The 22,241-nt window shown below is 34.0% G+C and overlaps 1 protein-coding gene across 1 annotated transcript; it reads right to left on the bottom strand.

Moving 5' to 3' along the window:
- Positions 1-871: 871 nt before the first annotated feature.
- LOC131069570 (LOB domain-containing protein 1-like) lies at positions 872-1,225 on the bottom strand. Its single transcript, XM_058005071.2, has one exon. It carries the CDS (start codon positions 1,223-1,225, stop codon positions 872-874), a length of 354 nt encoding a protein of 117 aa, XP_057861054.2.
- Between the last annotated feature and the right edge of the window lie 21,016 nt (positions 1,226-22,241).

Raw genomic sequence — 22,241 nt, 5'->3', positions numbered from 1 at the left:
AATCTTGCAAGCAACACAAAAAGTTCTTCATGGCTTTCTCTTCCACTTTTAGTCCAGGCTACAAATCAGCACATTACAAAACATTTGTAACAATGACAACTACTCAAAACTCATTATAGATGCTACCTTGTCTGTGAAAATCGATCACAACATAAAATACTCAACATCCCAATTTTAAAATAACAATAAATAATAAATAAAGAAACATGTTAAGCTCTAATACCAAATTAAAAATAAGAATAGCATAAATAATTTGAAATAGAAGAAGGAACTAACTTTGTATTCTGATTACATATTTATAGCTTAATCAATCACAACCGAAATCACTATAAATCAATTATCTACATTGACAGGTAAGAAGAACTGTTCAACAGTTATAGAGGTTTGGTGACGTCAAACTAAGACTAATACCCTTTAGTGCTAAGCACATAACTCAACTGTAATTCACACATGAGAAATAATCTTTAACAGTTCTAACTTGATTCTTCCTTATACGTCACTAAATAGACCAAATATCAACACCTCCCTTTAGAGATCTGAAAATGTCCGAATTATTTGTAATCTATTCTAATAAATTCTTATCTAGTCTAGAATTCAGATTTTCCCAAAGTATCCATTCATTTCTGACATCAGAATTATTTTTTGTAAATGTAAGTGCAATCACTAAATTGCAAGACCTTTGATTGAGTAAATTATATGTTAGACTTGTATAAAACTTAACTGTCATATATAAACATATTATATTGCTCCATTAATATAATCTCTTTTAATAGTCAAAATATAATTCATAGAGCAGTCGGGAATAAAGGCATGTTAATACTGGAGATGTACTTCTTATAAAAGGTATCTAAGTCAAGTTTGGCTATTAAATCTATACTTCCCATAACGGCCACCAGGACAGCAAGGGATCCACCTCCTCATGCATCATGTGATTATCTGTTGGATGTACAGGAAGTTGAGCATCAAGTGATCCAGTGGGCAAGGGTAATGCAAGATTATCGTACTGAGCCCGCATATGCTTTAGCTCTGCTTCTTTGGTTCCCAACTGCGATTCCAGCTCAGCAATTTGCTTCTGAAGTTTGTGAACTTCACTTGCGCAGCCATTCACAGGGTCCTTCACCCTTGCACTTGCTTCATACACCATGCTAGTTACCATATCATCTCTTTGAGTAGCTTCCACACCCTGAAGGAACAGAACAGAGAAACCATGATTTTCGTTCTTCATTTTAATCTCTTTTCTCTTTTATATTAAACCTCCAACGAAATTATATTTTAAATTAGAACATTTTAATCTATTGTGATAAACAAGACTATCGATCACTTTGATCTTGCTCATGTTAGCACATAAAACTAATCTAGGTTGAATTTGTTTCTTCTTAATTTTTTATAAGACTTTTTGAGGCCACCGTGTTCATCTGACAATGGAAGCGATTAATTTTATACGTAGAAGTTGAATTAGATTCTATGAATTTTATGTAAAGAAGTCTAATCAAAGTGAAAATCAATTATCGAGTTAGAAATTTGGTCATCCAAACCATTTTCTCAATCAAAATCAAGAAATATAACAGGTATAAACATTTTATAAGTATTATAATGAATATTAAAATATAATGATGAATATAAAAAATAATACTAATCTTTTATATGTCTCGTATTCTTTTGACTATCTTTGATGAATTTCAAATGAGTCAATCATAAACCTTAAAATAAGGGAGATCAAATAAGCAGTATCCAGTATTGTATTAATCAAAAAATATCAAATTTGTTACAATACTTTCATGAGTTGTTTCATTATTTATTTCAATATCATATTCTCTAAATAATACAACTTGATGAGCACTTGGATTGAAGAGTAACTTAAAGTCCACCATGCTAAATTTGTCCAACATATCCTTTGCATAGTTTGTTTAACAAATGAGGATTTCATCCTCATTTAATAAGCCACCATTCCAATGGTTAACCTCAATGTTTCATTTCAAATTAATTTTACATAGTAAATTTTTAATTCATCATTCACCATAAAATTATTACCTATATACAACAAATCTTAAACATATAAACTAACTAGAATTGTGATTTTATCTCCAACTCTTTCTTCTTCTCACCCTCCTAATGCAAAAACTAAAAACTTCAAGCACCTCTATTTGGTTAAATCATCATCACAAAAGGGAAAAAAAACATATATAAATAGGAGAATAAAGATTTTTTAATTATAGTTGAAGTATTCAAAACCTAACTATGAAAGAAAATAGAAAAAAGACTATCTAAAAGGATAATAATATAAAGGTAGGACTAAAAGCTCAAGTGTGGCTATTATCCTTCAACATTAAATATCATGTGAATCATATTAAATCAATTTCATCAGCTCTAGTTTTGAAGGAAATATTAAATAAGGATGCTCAATATGTAAACCTTAAAGATATCATCTTAGTCATTAAGGAATGGAAGAAAAGTCTATATGTCCTTAAGAATATAATAATTAAAATATATTCAAGATACTATCACAACAATTCTGATGAGACAATTTTTTTTTTTTTTTTTTTACCAAAAACTATATTAAAATCAATAAGGATCTCCTTGTTTGATATTAATATCTCCCATTCTTACAAAGAATGAGAGTCAATCCTTGTATTGTATTGGATAATTTAATAGTTTTTTTATAAAGAGAGCCATCAATTCCTAAAAGAGTTGTTAATATCTAGAATGTTAAGAACAAATACATTCATAAAGTCTAAGGGTAAACTAAATAAGACGAGCACAAGATAGAGTAGTTCGTAAAAGATATTTCTTTGAAGCTTTTGGGACAATCCTTTCTAGATATTACAAACTACAATGAGTATTAAAGATCCCATAGACTCTCTATATCAATAGTTGTGTAAGGAATATGTTGATCGGATACTAAACAAAAAGGCGACTATTAAAAAGTTCTAGGTATATCTAGCAAAGTTGTAAGAATTGTAGGATAAGATTAGGCACTAAACTTTTTCATAAGAAATAAAAGTAAAATATTGCAAACCACCAGGTGTTAATGATTTAAATGAGACAATAATTACCTTGTTAGAACATATTTGAGGCTTGTTAGCCCCAATTTCAAGCATGACAATTTTTTTTTTAACATGCAAATACCTATGTCGCATACTTTTTAGTCAAGGATATCCCTGATCATATGTTCATGTTAAGTCTCTTGCTATTCAAAGAAGATTTGTCTTTTGTCTCAGTCAAAACCCCCAAGAGCAATGGTGCAACTAGTAGAACACCAGGAAAATAACTAAATTCAAGAATTGTTACAAGATGGTTGGAAACCCTTTTATGAGGATGTCTGTGCTAGCATTCCCGTTATTTCGGCAAAGTTTGAGGTCAAAAACTCTTTGGATTGGTCTTTTCACATAACATTGCAAGAGAAGTCCATCGGCAAGTTGCTACATGTTAAAAAGTGGCCGAACTTAAGGAAATCACAGAACATGGAGGAGTTGGCAATTTGGTTTTGAAAGGTCATTCAAACACCTTTAGAGAGTTTAAGAATTAACTCAAATAACCGATAAATTTTGATATGGATAGAATCACATTGATTACTGGCTATTTGGTTGTCATCAGCTGGTTCGTATATGATAATAAATTTCTGATCTGGTAAGATTTCCCAAAAACATTCGGCATTTGAAGGTCACGGCAGGTTTGTATTCCCAAATACATTCCTCATTTGAAGTTCAGCGGCATTTTTATTTTGGTTTTAATTGATATACGAATGTCATCCCGAAATCTAATCACTAAGATTGTATTCCGATTAAGTAAGAAGCTGAAACAAAAGTTAGTTACTATAACTAACTCAAAACGTGATAAAGATGGAATGCAATCATGGGCATGATATGCACGAAATGTATTTGTTAAATTGGCTTTAGAATCTTCAAAGAGACATAAAGCCGATTCTATCACGAAATTCGTTTGACAGAATATCTTAAAAGGGTGTCATCTTATGGATCTGTTGTACAGGGTTTAGAAGCTTTCAAACCAGCAAATAATGTGTCTTCTTTTAATGAGTGTTTTATTTGCAGCCAGCCCTCTACGCATGCGTGCAAAGTGAGCAAAGCAGCTAATGTGTCAAGGGATGCCACCTCATGGATAGGAATGATCGCAAAATTTCAGGAAATGGATTTTGTGAAAAGACTTCAGAGACTTTCAAGAAAATGAAATTTGCAGATTGAAAGCCAATTCCACAAAATTTGCCGCCATCCTTCCTTCAACGCGCAGCAAATTAAGCCTTGGAACAGCTGTATGGAAATCCATCAAAGCATAGCAGAGACCAATATTTTTTTCAAATAATACAGATTGTCTGCATATAACGTCTCAAGAAATATGTTTAATGTATAGACATGTCTCGTTGTCTGCATATAATGTCTCAAGAAATATGGTCTCACAAAACGATTGCAGCTTACAGATAACATATTCGATGAAAAGGCTTTATAAACTTTCAAGCAGATGCACATGGCAGAAGTAAAGTCGAATTCCATAATGCATGCTAACGTCCGCCACATTTAATGCTAAAATGGGAGACTTAGAGCAAATCTGTATGCAAATTGTGAGGTCACCAACAATGCACACGAAGCTTCCAAGAAATGTCAACTCATGGTCTGCAATGATTGCAGTGAACGCAGAAAATGGATTTCGCAGGAAGCACACGAAAATCATTTTATTGAAATACTTCTAAAAACTTTCCAGCAGCGGGATATGCATGAAATAGACTTGATGAAAGGGCCGTGGAGATATTCAAGAAAATGCAAGTGTCCAGGTAGACATGAATACAAACAAATCATGGACACTTTGACAGAACGCCTCGTGGAGACGTCATCTTGAGCAATACAATGATGGTAGCATGTGAGAGCGTGTCAGATATTATTGTTTGGAAATGCTCTAATAGACATGATGAAAAATATGGTGTCATAGACAAGGCATATAAATTGTTTATTAGAATGAAATGATTGCAGGAATCACACCAAATGGAACAGCTGAAACAATTTTACAAACTCCAAAAACTTCAAAGTGTTGGAAGTAATCTCAACTATCTTTCCATCGGCTGTGGCTATTCTGGTTTCAAAGCGGACCTTTCGTACAGCATGATAGTGATGTGTTAGTCAATCGCAACCGTTTATTGCAAAATTGACAATGTAAAACGAATGACTAATACACGTGTTAGTCAATTCGTACTGCCGTTTTGAAACCAGAATAGACGCATCCCTCCCCATCTAATCTATCTTCTCTCAAATATTCCATATGTGCATCATATGTACAACATCATTCAACACAGATCTTCCTTGAATTCCAATGGATTTTCCGTAACTCCTCATATCAGCAAATTGACATTAACTTCTACAGTCTACCTAATGTCCCATCTGCAGATTCACACAGATTGTGGGTAGCTTGATAAGTTATATTTTATACTTATCTCTCTGTCTACGGCAAACTTTCAAGGTTCTATATGATGTTAGGCTCTGTACTGTGTATCTACTCTCTGATGAGTCCAGCTCAGTAGAGCTGTAAGGTAGCAGAACAGTCTGCAATGTTTTAGTCTATGCCATTATGTATGGAGAACTGAAGTTCAGATTTACAATGTTTAGTTTTAATTAAATAGAAATGTTTATGTTTGTGTTTTTGTCTGTTGCTGCTCTCCTTTCAATCAACAATTGGTATCAGAGCTGATGGTAGATGATCCTGCCTGGAAAGCTAGAGAAAGCTGGTGAAGTGTTTTACACCTGTGAGCGAGTGTTCTGCGCTTGTGATCGTGTTCTGCACTTAAGGAAGATTTGGAGATTTCCAGAATAGTGTTAAACAAATTGCCAGCATGTGACTTGCGGAGGAGATTCCTAAAGGTATACCCCAAATCTGTCAATGAAGTTTATGAGTGCAGTCCACAATTATCACAAAACGATTAGGAAGAAAAGTGTAGAATGCAGCCAAAAATTTACTGTTAATCGAAGGCCAAAAGGTGATCCAATTTAGATTTATTTTGGTGTTGAAGATTGCTGGGATAGAAAGAAAGGTACATTTGTTTGGTGCAGGCAGCCACTCCTTCAAAAGCAGGTCGTTGTGTGAAGACAAAGAGACAATAGAACATTGTAGAAGATTTCGCTGTAGTGAGTGAAGCTACGGGTTTCAAGGAAGCTGTGTACGAAGAATGCAAAAGATAAGGAGAGGATGCAGCTAAAGGAGATCAAGCTTGTAAAGCCAGAATAAATTCGGGGAGTGCTAATGTTTGAAGGCAAAAGCCTGCAGTCTGTGCATTTGTCATTCCCTAAAAAAGGGATCCCATTGGTTGATCAAAAGATGTCAGTTATTTTGTGTTGTTACTATTATATATTTTGAAGCTGGTTCTGTAGGATGTGCGAAGTCTGAGGAGGTTGGATGAGTATGTGTAGAAGTTGAGAAAAAATGAAAGATTGATTAAGTTACAATTAGACTTAATGAAGTGCGATCTGGTGTTGTTACAAGAAACTAAGCTAAATCTGTTTTCGGCTGATAGGTTATTTTCCTCTTGGAAAGTTTGGAATTTTTGTTCATCTCCCTCTTCTGGGGCTTCGGGTGGGCTGGCAGTCCTTTGGAAAGATTCTACTGTACATTTCTCATTAATTGCTTCCTCATCCAATTGGATGCTTGGGCTAGTTAAGAGCAGGTTGTCAAAGTTAAAATTTTGGTTATTTAATGTGTATGGTCCATCGGGGGTTCTAGAAAAAAGAACACTTTGGAATTACTTGGTTTCTCTTGCCACTCCTCTGCGGAATGTTTTTCTGATTTTTGGGGGAGATTTTAATGCAATTACTAGTATGGATGAAAAGGTTGGGGGAATCATCCCTAATAAGCATGCTATGTCAGACTTTTGCAACTTCATTCACTCCTTGAATTTGGTTGATTGTAAAGCTCTTAATGGGTCATTTACATGGACTAATATGCGTAGGGACTTTTGCCAAATTTCGAAAAGACTGGATCGTTTTATGGTTTCGGATAATTGGTTCAATTTGGGTCAGGATTTTGTGTCCTCAATTCTCCCCTTTACTGGCTCTGATCATTTCCCTATTCAGTTTTCTATTTTCGAGGATAGGGCTCCTAGAAAGTTACCTTTCAAGTTTTAGCCAATGTGGTTTAGGGACCAATCATTTTTGCCTTCCTTAAAACATTGGTGGTATTCAGCTCCATTTTTTCCTGGGTCACGGATGTTTCAGCTTGTTAAGAAACTGGGCTTTTTAAAGTCAAGGATTAAGGATTGGAATGTGATGCATTTTAAGAATATTTTTGGTGAAAAGGCCAGAATTCAGGAGGAAATTGAGCAGCTTAATGAAAGCATTGTTGCTTCAGGGTTGTCTCCTACAATATATGATAAGCTACAGTTGTTGAACCTACAGTTGAGTGAGACCTTGGCCAGGGAAGAATCTTATTGGAGACAAAAGTCTAGGGATTTTTGGCTTTCTGAAGGCGATCGAAATACTAAATTCTTTCATTCCTCTTCTAAGCTCAAGAGACTTCGCAATCGAATCTCTTGTATTCACGACTCTAATGGTAATACTCTGATAGATGAGGATGATATAGCTGGTGAAGCTGTAAGGTTCTTTAAGTCTCTTCTTTCAGTGGAGCCGGTGGTGGTTGATGATGAGTTTGTAAATTCGATCCCCCCTTTAGTTTCCCCTAAGGATAATAGGTTGCTTATGGCCCCCTTTTCGTTGGCTGAATTGAAAGAGATAGTCTTTTCCATGCATCCGGAAAAGGCTCCAGGTCCAGATAGATTTACGGCCTTATTCTTTCAGAGATGTTGGGATTTTATTGGAAAAGATTTGTTGTTTGCCTTGGAGGAGTCTAGAAGGAATAGGTCGATCTTAAGAGAAATTAATACTACTCTTATAGCTATTATTCCAAAAGTAGATAATCCTACCTCTTTTTCTGACTTTCGTCCAATTGCCTTGTGTAACACCTTATACAAAATCTTTACTAAGGCAATTTCGGTTAGGCTGTCTAAACTCCTTCCTTGGATAATTTCTTTGGAGCAGGGTGGTTTTGTGCCTAGACGGGAAACTCCTGAAGGTGCTACTGTAGCACATGAAATCCTGCACTCCATATCCTAGCAAAAGGTCCCAGCAATGATTCTTAAACTAGACATGCTTAAAGCCTATGATCGTGTTAATTGGCAGTCCCTGGTGCCGATCTTGTATCGTTTTGGGTTTTCGCATAGTTGGGTCAAGTGGATCTTTTCATGTATATCCTCTGCTCGCTTTTCAGTTTTGATTAATGGTTCTCCCTCGGGCCTTTTTGTTTCCTCCCGGGGAATTAGGCAAGGTGATCCTCTATCCCCTTTTTTGTTTATTCTTTTGGCGGAAGCATTGAGCAGGGCTATATCTAATGCTACGGCTTGGGGTCTATGGTTAGGTATCAGAGTGGATGGCCTCCCTTCTTCACAATCTCATTGTTTATTTGTTGATGATACACTTCTGTTTGGGATGGCTTCTATGAGGAAAGCTCGAGTTATTAAGAAAATTACTTCTGATTACGCTGCCTTTTCTGGTCAAAAGGTTAATAATCAGAAGTCCAAAGTCTTTTTTGTGAATGTCCCCACATTAGTTCGGGACAATCTTGCCTGCTTTTGGAGCTTTCATGTTGGGACCTTTCCTTGTATGTACTTGGGCATCCCTTTCTTTTTGGGTTCGGATAAGACCTCCTTTTGCGATAAAGTAGTCCATTCTATTACCTCCAGAATTACCTCCTAGAATCATAAGTGGCTAACAATGGCTGGTAAGATCCTTCTAATCAAATCAGTGTTAAGTGCCATTCCTACATACTTGATGTCTATCCTGCAGGCGCCTTCTCAAGTCATTAAGAAGATTAAGGTTTCCCTCAGGACGTTCCTTTGGAGTGAGAACATAGGAGGACAAACAAAGATCCCTCTTCTTGCTTGGGATAAAATATGTCATCCCAAGGAGGTGGGGGGTGCGGGTATCTGCGACCTAGTTATTCAGAATAAAGCATTAGGGGCAAAATTGATTTGGAAGTTATATGCACACCCCCGAAGTAAATGGGCTTCTGTCATGCTCGCCAAGTATTTAAGGGGAGCACCCAGCGAAAGGATTTTTATTGCAACATCCCTTCCGAAGGGCTCTGCATTTTGGATTTTTTTGATTTCTCGTAGGGAGGTGATCTTACCACATTTATCTTGGGTGGTCCATAATGGGAAAAAGGCTCATTTTTGGGATGAAGTTTGGAATGGGCATCCTGCTCTCTCAACTATTCGTGACTAGTCCCCTTTATAAGATATTTTGTCGGATCTTTGGGGACCTTTTGTTGCAGATTATTTCAACATTGTCACCTCAGGTCCATGTTTAGTGGCTAAATGGAAGGATATCCCTCCCCTATCTATTAATAATGATATTATTTTAGCTTTTATAGAAGAACTTCGTAAAATACCTTTACTTTTCCATATGAAGGAGGACTCTTTGGTTTGGGTTAAAAATGCTACAGGTTCCTATTCAGTTAAAGAGGGGTACAATTCTTTGGTTCAACCCCCCTTGCCATCTTGTTGGCCTACTAAGCTTTTCTGGCATCCTGCTTGTCTTCCAAAGGCAGGGGCTTTTGCTTGGTTGGCAGTCCAAGATAAAGTCCTTAATGGAATGCAGTTAGATAGACTTGGGATTACAACAGTTTTTCCTTGTGTTTTTTGTGGTTATTGTATAGAATCGATGGATCACCTTTTCTTGCTATGTCCTTTTGCCTCTGAGTGTTGGTATTGGTTGTTTGATATGTTAGGATGGTCTTCTGCTCTCTGTCCAAATCTACTTTGACAATTTATGTCATGGCCCTTGTTGTTTCCCTCTTCGTTCTATTCATCTCTTTGGGTTGTCGCTCCATCTCTGCTGATTTGGAATCTTTGGCTTGAAAGGAATTCAAGAATCTTCAAACATAAATCTTCATCTTTGACAGTCATAATTGGTAAAATTCAAGCTTCCATTAGTGAAGTGGTGCTTGCTTTCATTCATAGAAATTTAGATCATCTCAGGTCCTTTTCTCATTGGGATAATTGGGTCACTTGGCGATGGTCTTTACTTTATTTGATGCCTTCTCATCGGGTTATAACAGATGGAGTTTCTTCAACTCTTAAGCGCAAGATGGCTAAATGGAGTCCTCCTCCTTTTCCTTCATTCAAACTTCAGTTTGATGGGGCCTCTAAGGGTAATCTAGGGAGGTCTGGGGTTGGGGTAATTATTTTTTATCACTCCTCAAAGATCATCAAAGCAGTGGGTAAATATATTGGTCATGCCACTAATAGTGTGGCTGAGTTTCAGGCCTTATCCTTTGGACTTGATCTTGCTCATTCTTTAAACATTAAGGACATTGTTATTGAAGGTGATTCAATGCTGGTATTTCAGGCAGTTGCTAGAAAAAAGTGTCTCTCTTAGCACTTGCAGTATTTTTTAGAGCACATTCTCCTTCAACTAAATGGATTTTCCACTTTCTCTATTTCTCACTGTTTTAGAGAAATTAATGCTTTCGCAGATTTTCTTGCAAACAAGGCTATTGTTGAGGGTACTGATCATATAGAACTTGCCCCTTCAGATTTTCCTATCTCTTGCATGAAACTTCTCTCTTAATAGACCTTTCATTCAGAAACTTCCTTCATTCCCTATTCTTGGTGTGGTTGTCCTTTTCTCTGTTATATTCTGGATGAGGGACAGGTTATTTGGTGGTGCAGATGGCTCCTTATCTTGTTGTTGTTGTTATGGCTTTTGCTTTGGATTCTTTTATGGATAGGCCTCTCCCTAATTCCAGAGGGTTTTTTCCATCATTCTTTGCTTATTATATGGATGGGCATATGTTTGCTAACTATTCTTGTGTTGTCAGGACTGCTTTTACTTGGTTCCCTTCTGGATGTGGGTTTGTTCTCTGCAGGGCCTTGGAGTCATGCGATGCATAGACAGTTTGGTCCCTTTTTGTTGATGACATTATTTTGTGGACATGGTGGTCTCATTTTGGGGTGCCATCTTCTTCACTGATTCCTATAAGCTTTTTCCAAGCTTCCTTTATATCTAATGTGATTGATATTGTAATCAGGGGTTGTATCTGGGTTGCCTATGGGCTTTTGTAATGGGTAAATAGGCTTTTGTTTTTTGAGCAATACTCAAGGGTTTTCTTACTGGTTCTTTCCCTTCAGTGCTCGTTGAACCAGACACCATGTAAAAAAAAATATAAAGATTTAATATAATTTCAGTGGTTCATCCACTTTTATCAAAAAAAAAAAAAAGAAAAAAGGGCCAGAGCTCATGATTACAGCATCTCCATAGCAGCTTGAGATTTTCTAAGTTTGATCTCTGGTATTTGAAAAAGTCCAGAAAGAAATTGAAGTTGAAAGTTGTAATTCTTGTCTCAAATCCTCCATATGTGCATTGAATATCTACAACATCATTCAAGACAGATCTTTCTTGAATTCCAATGGATTTTCCGTAACTCCTCCAATCTGTTCTGTCATATCAGCAAATTCACATTAACTTCTATAGTGTACCTAATGTCCCATCTGTAGATTCACACAGATTGTGAGTAGCTTGATAAATTATATTTTATATTTATCTCTTTGTCTACGGCAAACTTTCAACATTCTATATAATGTTACACTTTTTATTTTTATTTTGCATCTACTTTCTGATGAGTCCAGCTCAATAGAACTATAAGATAGCATAACAATCTGCAATGTTTTAGTCTATGTCATTATGTATGGAGAGCTGAAATTCAGATGTAATGTTTTGTTTTATTTAAATAGAAATGTTTATGTTTGTGTTTTTGTCTGTTACTGCTCTCCCTTCAATCAACACAAAGTGGATGTAATCAGCAGACGTAATTCTAGCATGCATAATGTGGAAGCTTGCGACAGCTGGTTCACCATTTCAAAAATGCATTAAGATGTCATCTCTTGGAATGTAATGGTTGAGCAATAGACACGAAATGGATTTGTTAAAAATTCTTGGGAAACTTCAAAGAAAATGCAATTTGCACGTTTAAAGTCGAAATCTACAACTTTTGCCGTCATCTCCCTTCCCACGCGCAGCAAATAAAGCTTTGGCACAGCTTATAGACATCCATCAAAGTTTAAATGTACAGGGATTTTCATCAGATCTTATGATTGCCCTTTAGGACATACATGCAGAACATGGAAGCACAGAACCAGACATCTAATTTGTTTGACAGAATGGCTCAAAGAGACGACATCTCATGGAATGCCATGGTTGTAAATTTGCATAAAATGGCTTTGTTCAAAATGTTTAAAAGCTTTCAAGAAAACCCAAATGACGGATATAAACCAGAATGCTGTAGGAAAGAGGGGAGCAACAAAAATATATAACAAATATAGACAAACAGAGATTCATATTAAAAAAAATCAAACATTACATGATTGACTGAGCTTTGGCTCTTTTCATACACAGGTTACAGCAGTCACAGATTTTACTACTGAAGACGCGCATTCTCCTTACATATCTGGAAGCTGTACGCTACTGATAGTGTGATTACCAAAATACAATGTTTTGCAATATATAGTAAACATAACAACATACAGTGGACATAAAATAATATATAACTTATCACCTAGGAAGTGTGTGAATCCTGTAGATAGGACGAATGATAAGTTGGAGGATTTAATAAAAAACCTAGTCGAATTCAATGAAGATCTGCTTTATTCTTTGTCTTTAATGCTGACAGATTTACCTCCAAATTGGAGGACATGAACTAGCATTGAAACAGGCAATAAACATCCATCAAAACGTGACACAAGGTAGAAGCGCATCCTAGTCGTACAAACTATTTGAGAGAGTACCCCAAGTAGTTTTCAAGAGATTGGATAACTCCTCTATAGGAGAAAGAAAAACGTAACCCACTACAAAGGGGAAATACCAAAAGACTCAAATAAGATCTTCAACTCTTTGGTGTGATATAAAATTCACTCAGAGTGATAAATAGACATATTGATTGTTGTTCTTAATGTTAAACAATGACGCATTGATTGTTGTTCTCATTGCATGTATTTGTGTAGAATACATTCTTTTGATAAGTGAAATAATGGATCATTATGTGTACATTGTTGACCTCATGCCTATGGTGATCATGTGGGTTTACATGCTTGGAAGGATGTAGCATCTCTAATTGTGAATGGATATTTCTAATATCAATTTACTGATGTCCCAATTTATGAGTACATTCTAATACTCGCCCTTTCTTATCTTCATGATAAACGTCACAAATTATCTATTTGGTTCAAACCCAAAGATGTAAATTTTGTGTTCTCAAATGGTCATATGGTGAGAGAATTGATACATAAGTGAGAATGAAGATATTGAACAAAATAATGATATGAATCACGTGGAAAAGTATTTAATAGGAAGAATAGTGTATTCTTGCCTTATAGTAAAAGGAATTCATGCATATTGGCTAATATGGATCCCCAATATTGTATTGACGGGCAATATGGGTATGGAAGGAACCTTAGGATAGGACATTTGATTTGGTGAAATTTTTCAAGGCCAAGGAAGGTTGTCTATATTTTAGGAGATTCTCAATGCAAACAATGATGGACTAATAGATTACTACACCACACATACAATGTAAATGTCTAATTGTAATGAAGGTATGAATTGGTATGGAATAGCTATGTAATGAACGTGCCAAACTTTTTTGATCTCATATTGTATCAAAAGGATGAAAAGTGAGATATTTTACAATGGAAAATATTTTAAAAAAACAATTGACAAACATGCGAGATGGCAATAAAGGATGTCTAGTTGATGAAGTTGTAGTGTGTTTCTTTGAAAAAAAAATGTTGATGAATGGAAACTTTATGTCAATGGAGATACCAATGTATGGATATTTTGTAATGCAATGATCCTTTTCATCTTTATGGAGAAATTTAGAGTTGTCTTATCTTTTTGAATGGATCGATATATATTTTATATCCTTAAATGACTCAATTGCAAGATGATTTCAAGTGTAAATGAAGCAAATGAGGATGGAAAACTATCTCTCCGAGACCGATAACTTTGTTTTTCTTCAAAGTTAAGATTTGCTAATTATCTTTTTGTAAAACTGACTTATGTCATTCAAGTAACTACAAGCTAGAATTTTAATTGGATTATTCTAAAAATTAGGCAAATCCTAACATTTCTCCAAAAAGTTAAATATTAGAAGCAATAACTTAGGTAGTTATCCTAAGTGGTTACCTTTGGTAGTTATCCTAAGTAGTTATGCTATGTGGTTACAAAATAGTTATTCTCTCAAGCCTATAAGTTCAAGGCTTTGCATGTGGTTACAAAATAGTTATTCTCTCAAGCCTATAAATTCAAGGCTTTGCATTCTAATAGGGGGACTCCTATAGAGGATAAATTTTGGAGAAATTTTGGTTTTCATAATTTGTACTTAGATCTTTTGAAATTTTACATTTTCAAAATAATTTAACAAAGAATGTATTTGAATCGTATGTCTTGAATGTGTTTATGAGTTATTATTATTGATTTCTCATACACTTAATTAATAATCCTTTTGTTTTGTTGGTGGAATCCATTGGTTTTCAATTTTAAAACATATGTAAATGTTGAAACACAACATTTCCTAGTATCTTGAATTGTATGTGTTAGTACAATTTTTCTCTTCGAATGTTGAGGTTTGTTATACTCCTTTCATCATCATTTCATATCTAAAAAATACCTTGTTCTTAAACCCCTTTTGTAATTGTTATTCATCATGAATCTCAAATGGTATTTGTATGTTTACTATTATGATTTTTATTATCCATATTTCCTTAGTTGTTTTTTTTTCTCCTTTATGTACTTTTAGGTTAAAATTACTTAAAAACCGCAAATATCCCCATCATACGAGGGAGCTGCCCCTCTTAAATGTAGAGGAAGATTGTGTTATTTCTTAATATCTCCAACTATTTGCATGATTGTCACCGCTCTTCAGGTAAATAGGGGCAGATTTTAGTGATGAAATTGTAGTGACAAATTTCTTTACCAACAAGCCCAAATATGTTAGATAGGCTAATGATATGTCTTCAGTTTAATTATGTCATCTATTTTTTACTTTAAATTTCTATTAAATTAACTATAAAGTTTATAATTGTAAACATGACATTGAATTTTACCACTTAACTTTTAATTGGTAGTTACTCTTAGTTTAGATTAGATTACCCAATGTTGGATTTAACTAAATATTTTTAGATCCAATATTCTATAGCTCCAAGTTGATTATTTATATCTCTTTTTAAGATTGTTTTAATAAGTAGATATTTTGCATACTAGAAAACATATATAATTTCAACATATGAGTCTTGTAACCTTTTATTTTTTTCTAATTTTGAAATCAATCAGTGGATCATGCCTACTGTTTGCAACAAATGTGCTAATCTTGGTGTGGCACACTTTTTTTATTATCTAAATTTAGTAAAATGTTGAGATTATTATTTTGTTATGTTGTTCATAATGTTTGCATCTCAAATATTTTTTTGCAATATAATGGTATAATTTGTATGCAACTTAATAAATCTTGTAATATATTGCTCAATTAGTTGCACTAATATTGTGTATTGTTGTTTGAAATATTAATCATTGTAATGTTTATTTTTGGGTCTCATGTTACCATTCAAATCTAATAAAAAAATCAAAATTTACTATTCTCTATCTTGAATTTATACTCAATTTCTTTTGAAACTTATCATATTTTCATATTTCTTAATATTAGGGTGATCTCACAGTTAGGGTTACACTTTTTGGCCAAACCTTACATGGATCTTCACTTTCTAAAACATATAGGAAATAAACCAATTAGAATTCAAAGATGAAGCAAAATACTAATTTGCGAAGTTTTTTATGTAGATTCTAAATATATATATTTTAAAAGTATTACAAATAAATTTTGCTTAATTTTACACAACTATAAATAACTTAATTTTTATAATAATCAACATTTTTCAAAAGAGATGTTTATTTTTTCATGCATAACCATTTTTTAGAAATAATAAAATTCTAATTTGTTTTTTGGTTGGGTTGAGCTCTGGTCTCCTGTATCTAGTTCTATCATGTAATTTCCCACATATATGGTTTTGGTTTGTTGAGTTGAGCTTTGCTCCTTTGGTCTGGATTTATCTAAGTTCTTGTTTGTCTCTATTCCGAGTTGAGGCATTGCTCCCCTTCTGATATGATTGAATTAGTCTTTATTCATTAGTCTTATTATCTTTCTATATGTATTTTCTAATATATATATACACTAAATGTTCTATTCCAAAAAAAATATATATTTGAATTTTTAAATTTTTTTTTTTCACACTAATATCTAGTCTATGGATTTTTTTTCAATAATATTTTGCTACATATATACATGAGTTTTTGTTAATTGTTGAAGTTAGAGTAATTTTAATTTGGATGGAGGTGTATGTCATCATGCATAATTTTTTTTGTTTGCATTTGAATTAACTTCTTATTTTTGTGTTGAAATGAGGATATCAATACCTAGGGAAAAGATATTTTTTACATTGTTTTCTCTATTTTGTTACTTTTCACATGTGTGAAACAAAGATTATTACATTCCATGAAAAATGTAAATTCACAAAAAAAATAAAATAAATAAACTAATTAAATTAAATAAATTCAAAATTATACTTTCTAGAAAGCTTATAGTAAGGAGTATATATATATACAATATATAACTTCTAAATAAATACATTTGAGCCCCCAAAAGGTAAAATAAAAATATTTTTTTTGACATTTTCATAGGTGTAGAGGAAAATCTATGGCAGGAATGATTTATGACTAGAGAACTTCTATCCAATAGTGTTTGATATAATAGAGTTTGATCTAACCCTCTTCAATTAATTCCTTCAAATTTGACTTCTCAAGACTTAAATAAATTATATTTTCTAAAAATTATGTTATTTTAGGCAATAATTAGGATGCCTCAAATTTGTATCCCATTATTTTGCGATTACCCCTTATAAAAAAGCTATAGCACATGCATCCCTTGGTTATTTCATGCCTATTTATGCCTCATCACATCCTACTATTGTCATATGTAATAATTAAGACTTGATCCCATGGCTTGGACCCTAGCATATTTTTGTAGCCCTTTTTAGTGCCTTTTACAAATAAACTATGGTGCCTATGGACCAAGTCAACTAGCCCTCAAGTACCTTCAAGGGGTGTAGAAATTTTAACATATGAAAGTGTCCATTATTACCATTTGTGATATGGTCTTATTATTTTTATTTGACCATTGCAAGTTTACCTAAATTGAGAAATACCTTGAGAACCTTATATAAGGAAATAATTTATCATTCACAAATACAATCCATAAATTCTCCCACTCCAATTCAAGAGTCCTAATTCCCTCATTCATGAGTAGATCTAATTATAAGGAGCAACAATCTACAACAACTTATCTTCTTGAGCATGTTTTCAATTGTTTTTTTTTATGATTTGTCATGTTATTACATCAACACATAGAGGACTTATTTAAATAAAGTTGCATCACCACCATTACCAATCTTATGGTATAATCTTATCAATTCAACATTTCATTTTGGTGACTCAAGGGTCTTTGTTCACAATTGGGTGCTTCTTGTGTTTACGTCTACTACCTCTTCTATGGTAGATGGTTTCCAGTTGTTCCCTAGGTGGCATTTTGGCCCTATTTTAGTGTTTTCTTTGTAATGAGTTTCCCTCCTCTTTGGTTGGGTTCTAGTGACAGGTTTTCTTACTAGTGCAAGGGTGTGTAGAGTTATACTTGTGACATATATTTTTTGGTTTGGCTCTAGACTCTTTCGACCTTAGTGACTTGGTCTTTGGCTCTATTTTTTAGATTGTGTCATCCTCTCTACCATTGGTGAGGATCTCTCTACTTTATCTCGATTGTACTCTTTTCATATTATTTGGTGGAGTAGCTTATAGCTCTATTTAGGGATGGATTCTTGTGGAAGCTTTGGCGCTACAATGGACTCCTCTACTCTATATCTCTAGTCCTATGGAGTTGGGATTTTATGTAGATCTGGATGGTTTCGTCAAGTGTTACATTTTTTTGGAGTGTGGCAACCTTGTATTCCCCTCTACGAAAAACCCTTTCAGTTCTCATTTCTTTCTCATAAAGGGTTCTAGGAGTTCTATTTACTCAACCGCTTTGAGTGACCCTATAGATGTGGGCCTTTATTTTGCTTTCATCATTAAGGTTTCTTTAGTTGATGAGTGTTTATGGTGGTTGGATTCAGTCTTTCTTGAGGATGATGATGTTATTTTTAGAAGTAGTTTTCCATGTGATATGGTGGTTTTTCTTTGGATGGATGTTGATGGCTGGTTACCTTGGGGGCATTTAACCATAGAAGGATTTGTTTCCTTTGTTCTTGATATTGTGGTAGATTATTTATTTTTCTAGAGGATGCTATCAGTTTTTAAGATCTTGGATTTTTCTCCCTACTCCTCCAGTCATATGGGGTGCCTTTTTGGATCAATTATCATAGGTCTTTGCATTTGAAGCATGACTTGGGGTCTTCTTGTCTCTGAGGTAATGGATGGGGCCTCTTCCCCTAAGTTCTTACATCCTATAATTTTAATTCCAATTTTTGTTGTTGACAGTTGGCCCATGATGGGTTATTTGAAGGTTTTTCACTTTGGTAAAGATTCAAGGATTCCTTTCAAAACACTTTAATGTTTGTGCTAGCCCATTTTATGATTTCTTGTTTTGATGTTATTATGGGATGGTTGGGTGCTCTTTTTATTACTAGGTCCTTATGTGCTTTGAGAGTCTTATTTTAGGTTTTTGGTAGCCCTATTGGTGAAAGGTTACAAAATGCCTTTCAAACTCTATTGGTGGTTGTCTATTCCCTTCGCTAGTTTGACCCCAGTATAAGGGGGTTTGGTAAGAGGATGGTTCAAGGTTTGTTCCTAAACCTCTCTATCTTGATTAGGTGATTTTGTGTATGGGGTGGTATATTTCCCATTAGTTGTTTTTCTAATCCAAATTCTCCTTTCAAAAAAGGGCTTGCCTTTTTTTGTTGTTGTGGTCTTGGTGGTCTCAGTACTTGTGAGCTCCTCGCTTGAGTGTGCCTTAGTGGAAATTATATAAAGGTTTAGCCATATCTTACTTTTTTCTAGTCAGAACATTCCATTTGTCATTTAACCTCTACCCTACAAGGGGTAAGGTCTCTTTCTCCATCATGTTCTATAGTTAGGAACATAAACATAGGGTTTGATTGAGGCAATCCCCTATACAAAAAAAACATTTTTTCTCTTCTTATGTGTGTATGTATACATCCAATAGTTGAAAGTTGTAAACTTATAGAAAGAAGACTAAGACACGTTATATAATATTTTGAATGGGTAAAAACCCCTAGAATATGCTAATTAGCTCACTAGACCAAAACTTTTAGGTTGAATTACTGAGTGAAATATTTATAAAGAATTTTGATCTAGAATCTTAAAAATATACTAATGAGTACATTGTTGGGACTACAATGACTATCTCCATAGTCTCACACTTTCAAATCCAAATTTCAATAATAATTTCATCTCTACATCTCATTTCAAGATCTATACTAGATTTTTTTCTTTTAATTTAATTTCTTTTTGTTTGTGCTAAGTATTTTTAGTTTTTCATCATTTTCCCTTGTCATTACATATTCACACCAAATCAAATAAAATCAAACTACAGGAGGAAGTATTTAAATAAAGCATCAACCTCTACTTTAGGATTGAAGATGGATCTTGTGGATTATTTCCTCCACTGATTGATGGTAATTTGGAAATTGATATCTTAGTTCATGTCTCTAGGCTAAGATCTAATTTAAGAATATGCAAGTTTTATGGTTTAGAAAGAAGTCTGTTTCATTGTAAATCTCATTTTTTATTAATCAATTAGGCATTATATATCAAATTTAAGATAAAATGATAGCCTCTGATTGGCTTGCATTTGCATTGTTCTTTTCATAGTAGTGCTATAATGAGTAAACCTAATGTATGTGATCGTGACTTATTCTCTATTATATAACCTTAAACCTCTCCTAATGTTTCTCACTAATGAGGGAATGCTTGTTCAAGAAGATATTATCACCACTTCTATCAATATCTCTCTTGAAGATTATGCATTGAGGAATAATGTTCAAACTTTTCCTAAAATGTACATCCCCTATGAGAATATGTTTGTAGAAAAGGAAGATTTTAATGAAACTTTCCTTAATAAAAATTTACCTTAGATTCACTAATTTCATCTCTCTTCTAGAGATGAAGTATTGATGAGTTATGATACATTATTTATTAGGCTTGTATACACTTATTCCTATTATATTACTCCCCACTATGTGACAATCATAGCTTGCCTTTTGGGGGCTCACTGTCATCTATGGTGGTATAATATCATGTGAAATAATAATTTAGTAGAAACATAATATCTTAATTGTTTTTCTCTATATACTAATGGATAAGAATAATTTTCAAATATTTATCCTTCATTAGGATCGACTTTCCCTTTGTTGGGTTGTATCTATTATAATGATTTTTCTTTCTTGCATAGAATTCTTTATCCTTCACGAGGACCTTATCATTGCTTGGATTCATGTATCCTTTCTTACGACCTTTTACTTTCTTAGAACTATATATCTTTTTAAAATGGTCTCTCCCTATTGTTGAAAGTGTTGCAATCCTTCATCAAGAATCTACTTTTCCAACAATTGGAAAGGTGTTTACTCTTGATCCCTTTCCCATTTTAGTATTGAAGATGTCATATTTGTTTTAATATTTTATTTATTTATGGAAGTAGATATGTTTATAAAAGGTATATCCTTTTACACTTTTTGTACAATATTTCCTTCACAATGATCACTTCCTTTCTTAAATATTTTCACTCTCTATAAGGATATTCTTTCTAACTTGGAACACATGGACTTTTTTGGCAAGGATATCACCTTAGTTTTGAAGGTTTTCTCTCCTTTATACAAATCTATATCTTCCTTAAAATATCCACATAGAGATCTATTGACAACTTAAGGTGGGGTATGGGTTGCCTCCTCATTTATTGATGCTATTTATTGATATACACCCAAAGTGGTGTTGTTGTGCTACATAACTTCTCGAAGGTATGACTATTACTATTTTTATACCAGCTCATAATTATCCATAAAGAGCTTTGACATAAATCCATCATTATTTGATGATTGTGAAAGGGTATAACTCTATATCATACTCGACCCATTAATGGGATTTCTAGGGTAAATCCTAGTGGTTGTCGTGATTTTATAACTATTTGGGTAATACTAAAGAAAGGATGGGTGAAGATCAATTTTGATGGTGCATCAAGAGTAAATCTGGGTATTTCAAGTGTTGGTTGTGTGGCTTGAGATGATGAAGGGAAAATATTATTAAAAGGTTCTCAAAGTTTGCAAAATGGGTTGAATAATGATGTTGAGGTTTAAGTTGCACTGATGGTAGTTGAGTTAGCAAGCAACCTTAAAATTTTGAAAGTCCATCTTGAAGGAGACCCCAAAGTTGTTATGGATGCAATCTCGAGTGGATCCTCCCAATGTTCATGTATTAGCAAGTTTGTATTAGTTATTTGCTAAAAAATAATTTCTTTTCAGGATTTCAAAATCTCGTATATCTGGTTCGAGGGTAATGGGGAGGTTGATGCCTTGTCCAATGTGGCATGTGATTTGGAACCCCAAATGATCTGGTGGTGGGACAACTTAGGAGCCGATGTGGCTTGGGATGCCTAATCGATACTTTGACATGATTGTTTTGGCCTTGAAGTTGTATTGTGAATTAATATCCTCCCTTTTGTTTTTTGCTCTTTGTGTCGATCTTACTTATTATTAAACTTGAGTCATCACCTTAATTTATCATTATGACTAAGGTTTTCAAGATTGGTTTCAAGAGGTCTGGTACATTTTACAGCATGCAAAGGGCTAGCTTCATCTTTATATAGAAATTTCTAGATTTTCGCTTGCATTGTGAAGCTTTTCCTATTTGAAGTGAGGGCATGGTGTGGAGATAATTGTGCTTCTTCTGCTCTAGGTGGAAATGCAGACCACTTTTACTCTCCATTCGACCAAGAAATAGTTGGCTTTCCTTAGAGGTATCTATGATAAGAGGTTGGGTGGCATTTTCCTTTGTGATGATGAAGCCTTTGTTGACATCATTAAGCATCTTTTGGGCCAAGAGTATTAGGTGTCTGAATTTTAGTACAAAAACAACATGGATATTATG

This window comes from Cryptomeria japonica, chromosome 3 (assembly GCF_030272615.1).
Source record: "Cryptomeria japonica chromosome 3, Sugi_1.0, whole genome shotgun sequence".
Taxonomy (NCBI): Eukaryota; Viridiplantae; Streptophyta; class Pinopsida; order Cupressales; family Cupressaceae; genus Cryptomeria; species Cryptomeria japonica.
Note: the sequence above shows the minus strand (reverse complement) of the source record. Positions and strands in the feature narration are given on the sequence as shown.

Coding starts and splice junctions, on each gene's coding strand:
- LOC131069570 (XM_058005071.2), bottom strand. CDS start 1,225: ATGAAGAACGAAAATCATGGTTTCTCTGTTCTGTTCCTTCAGGGTGTG.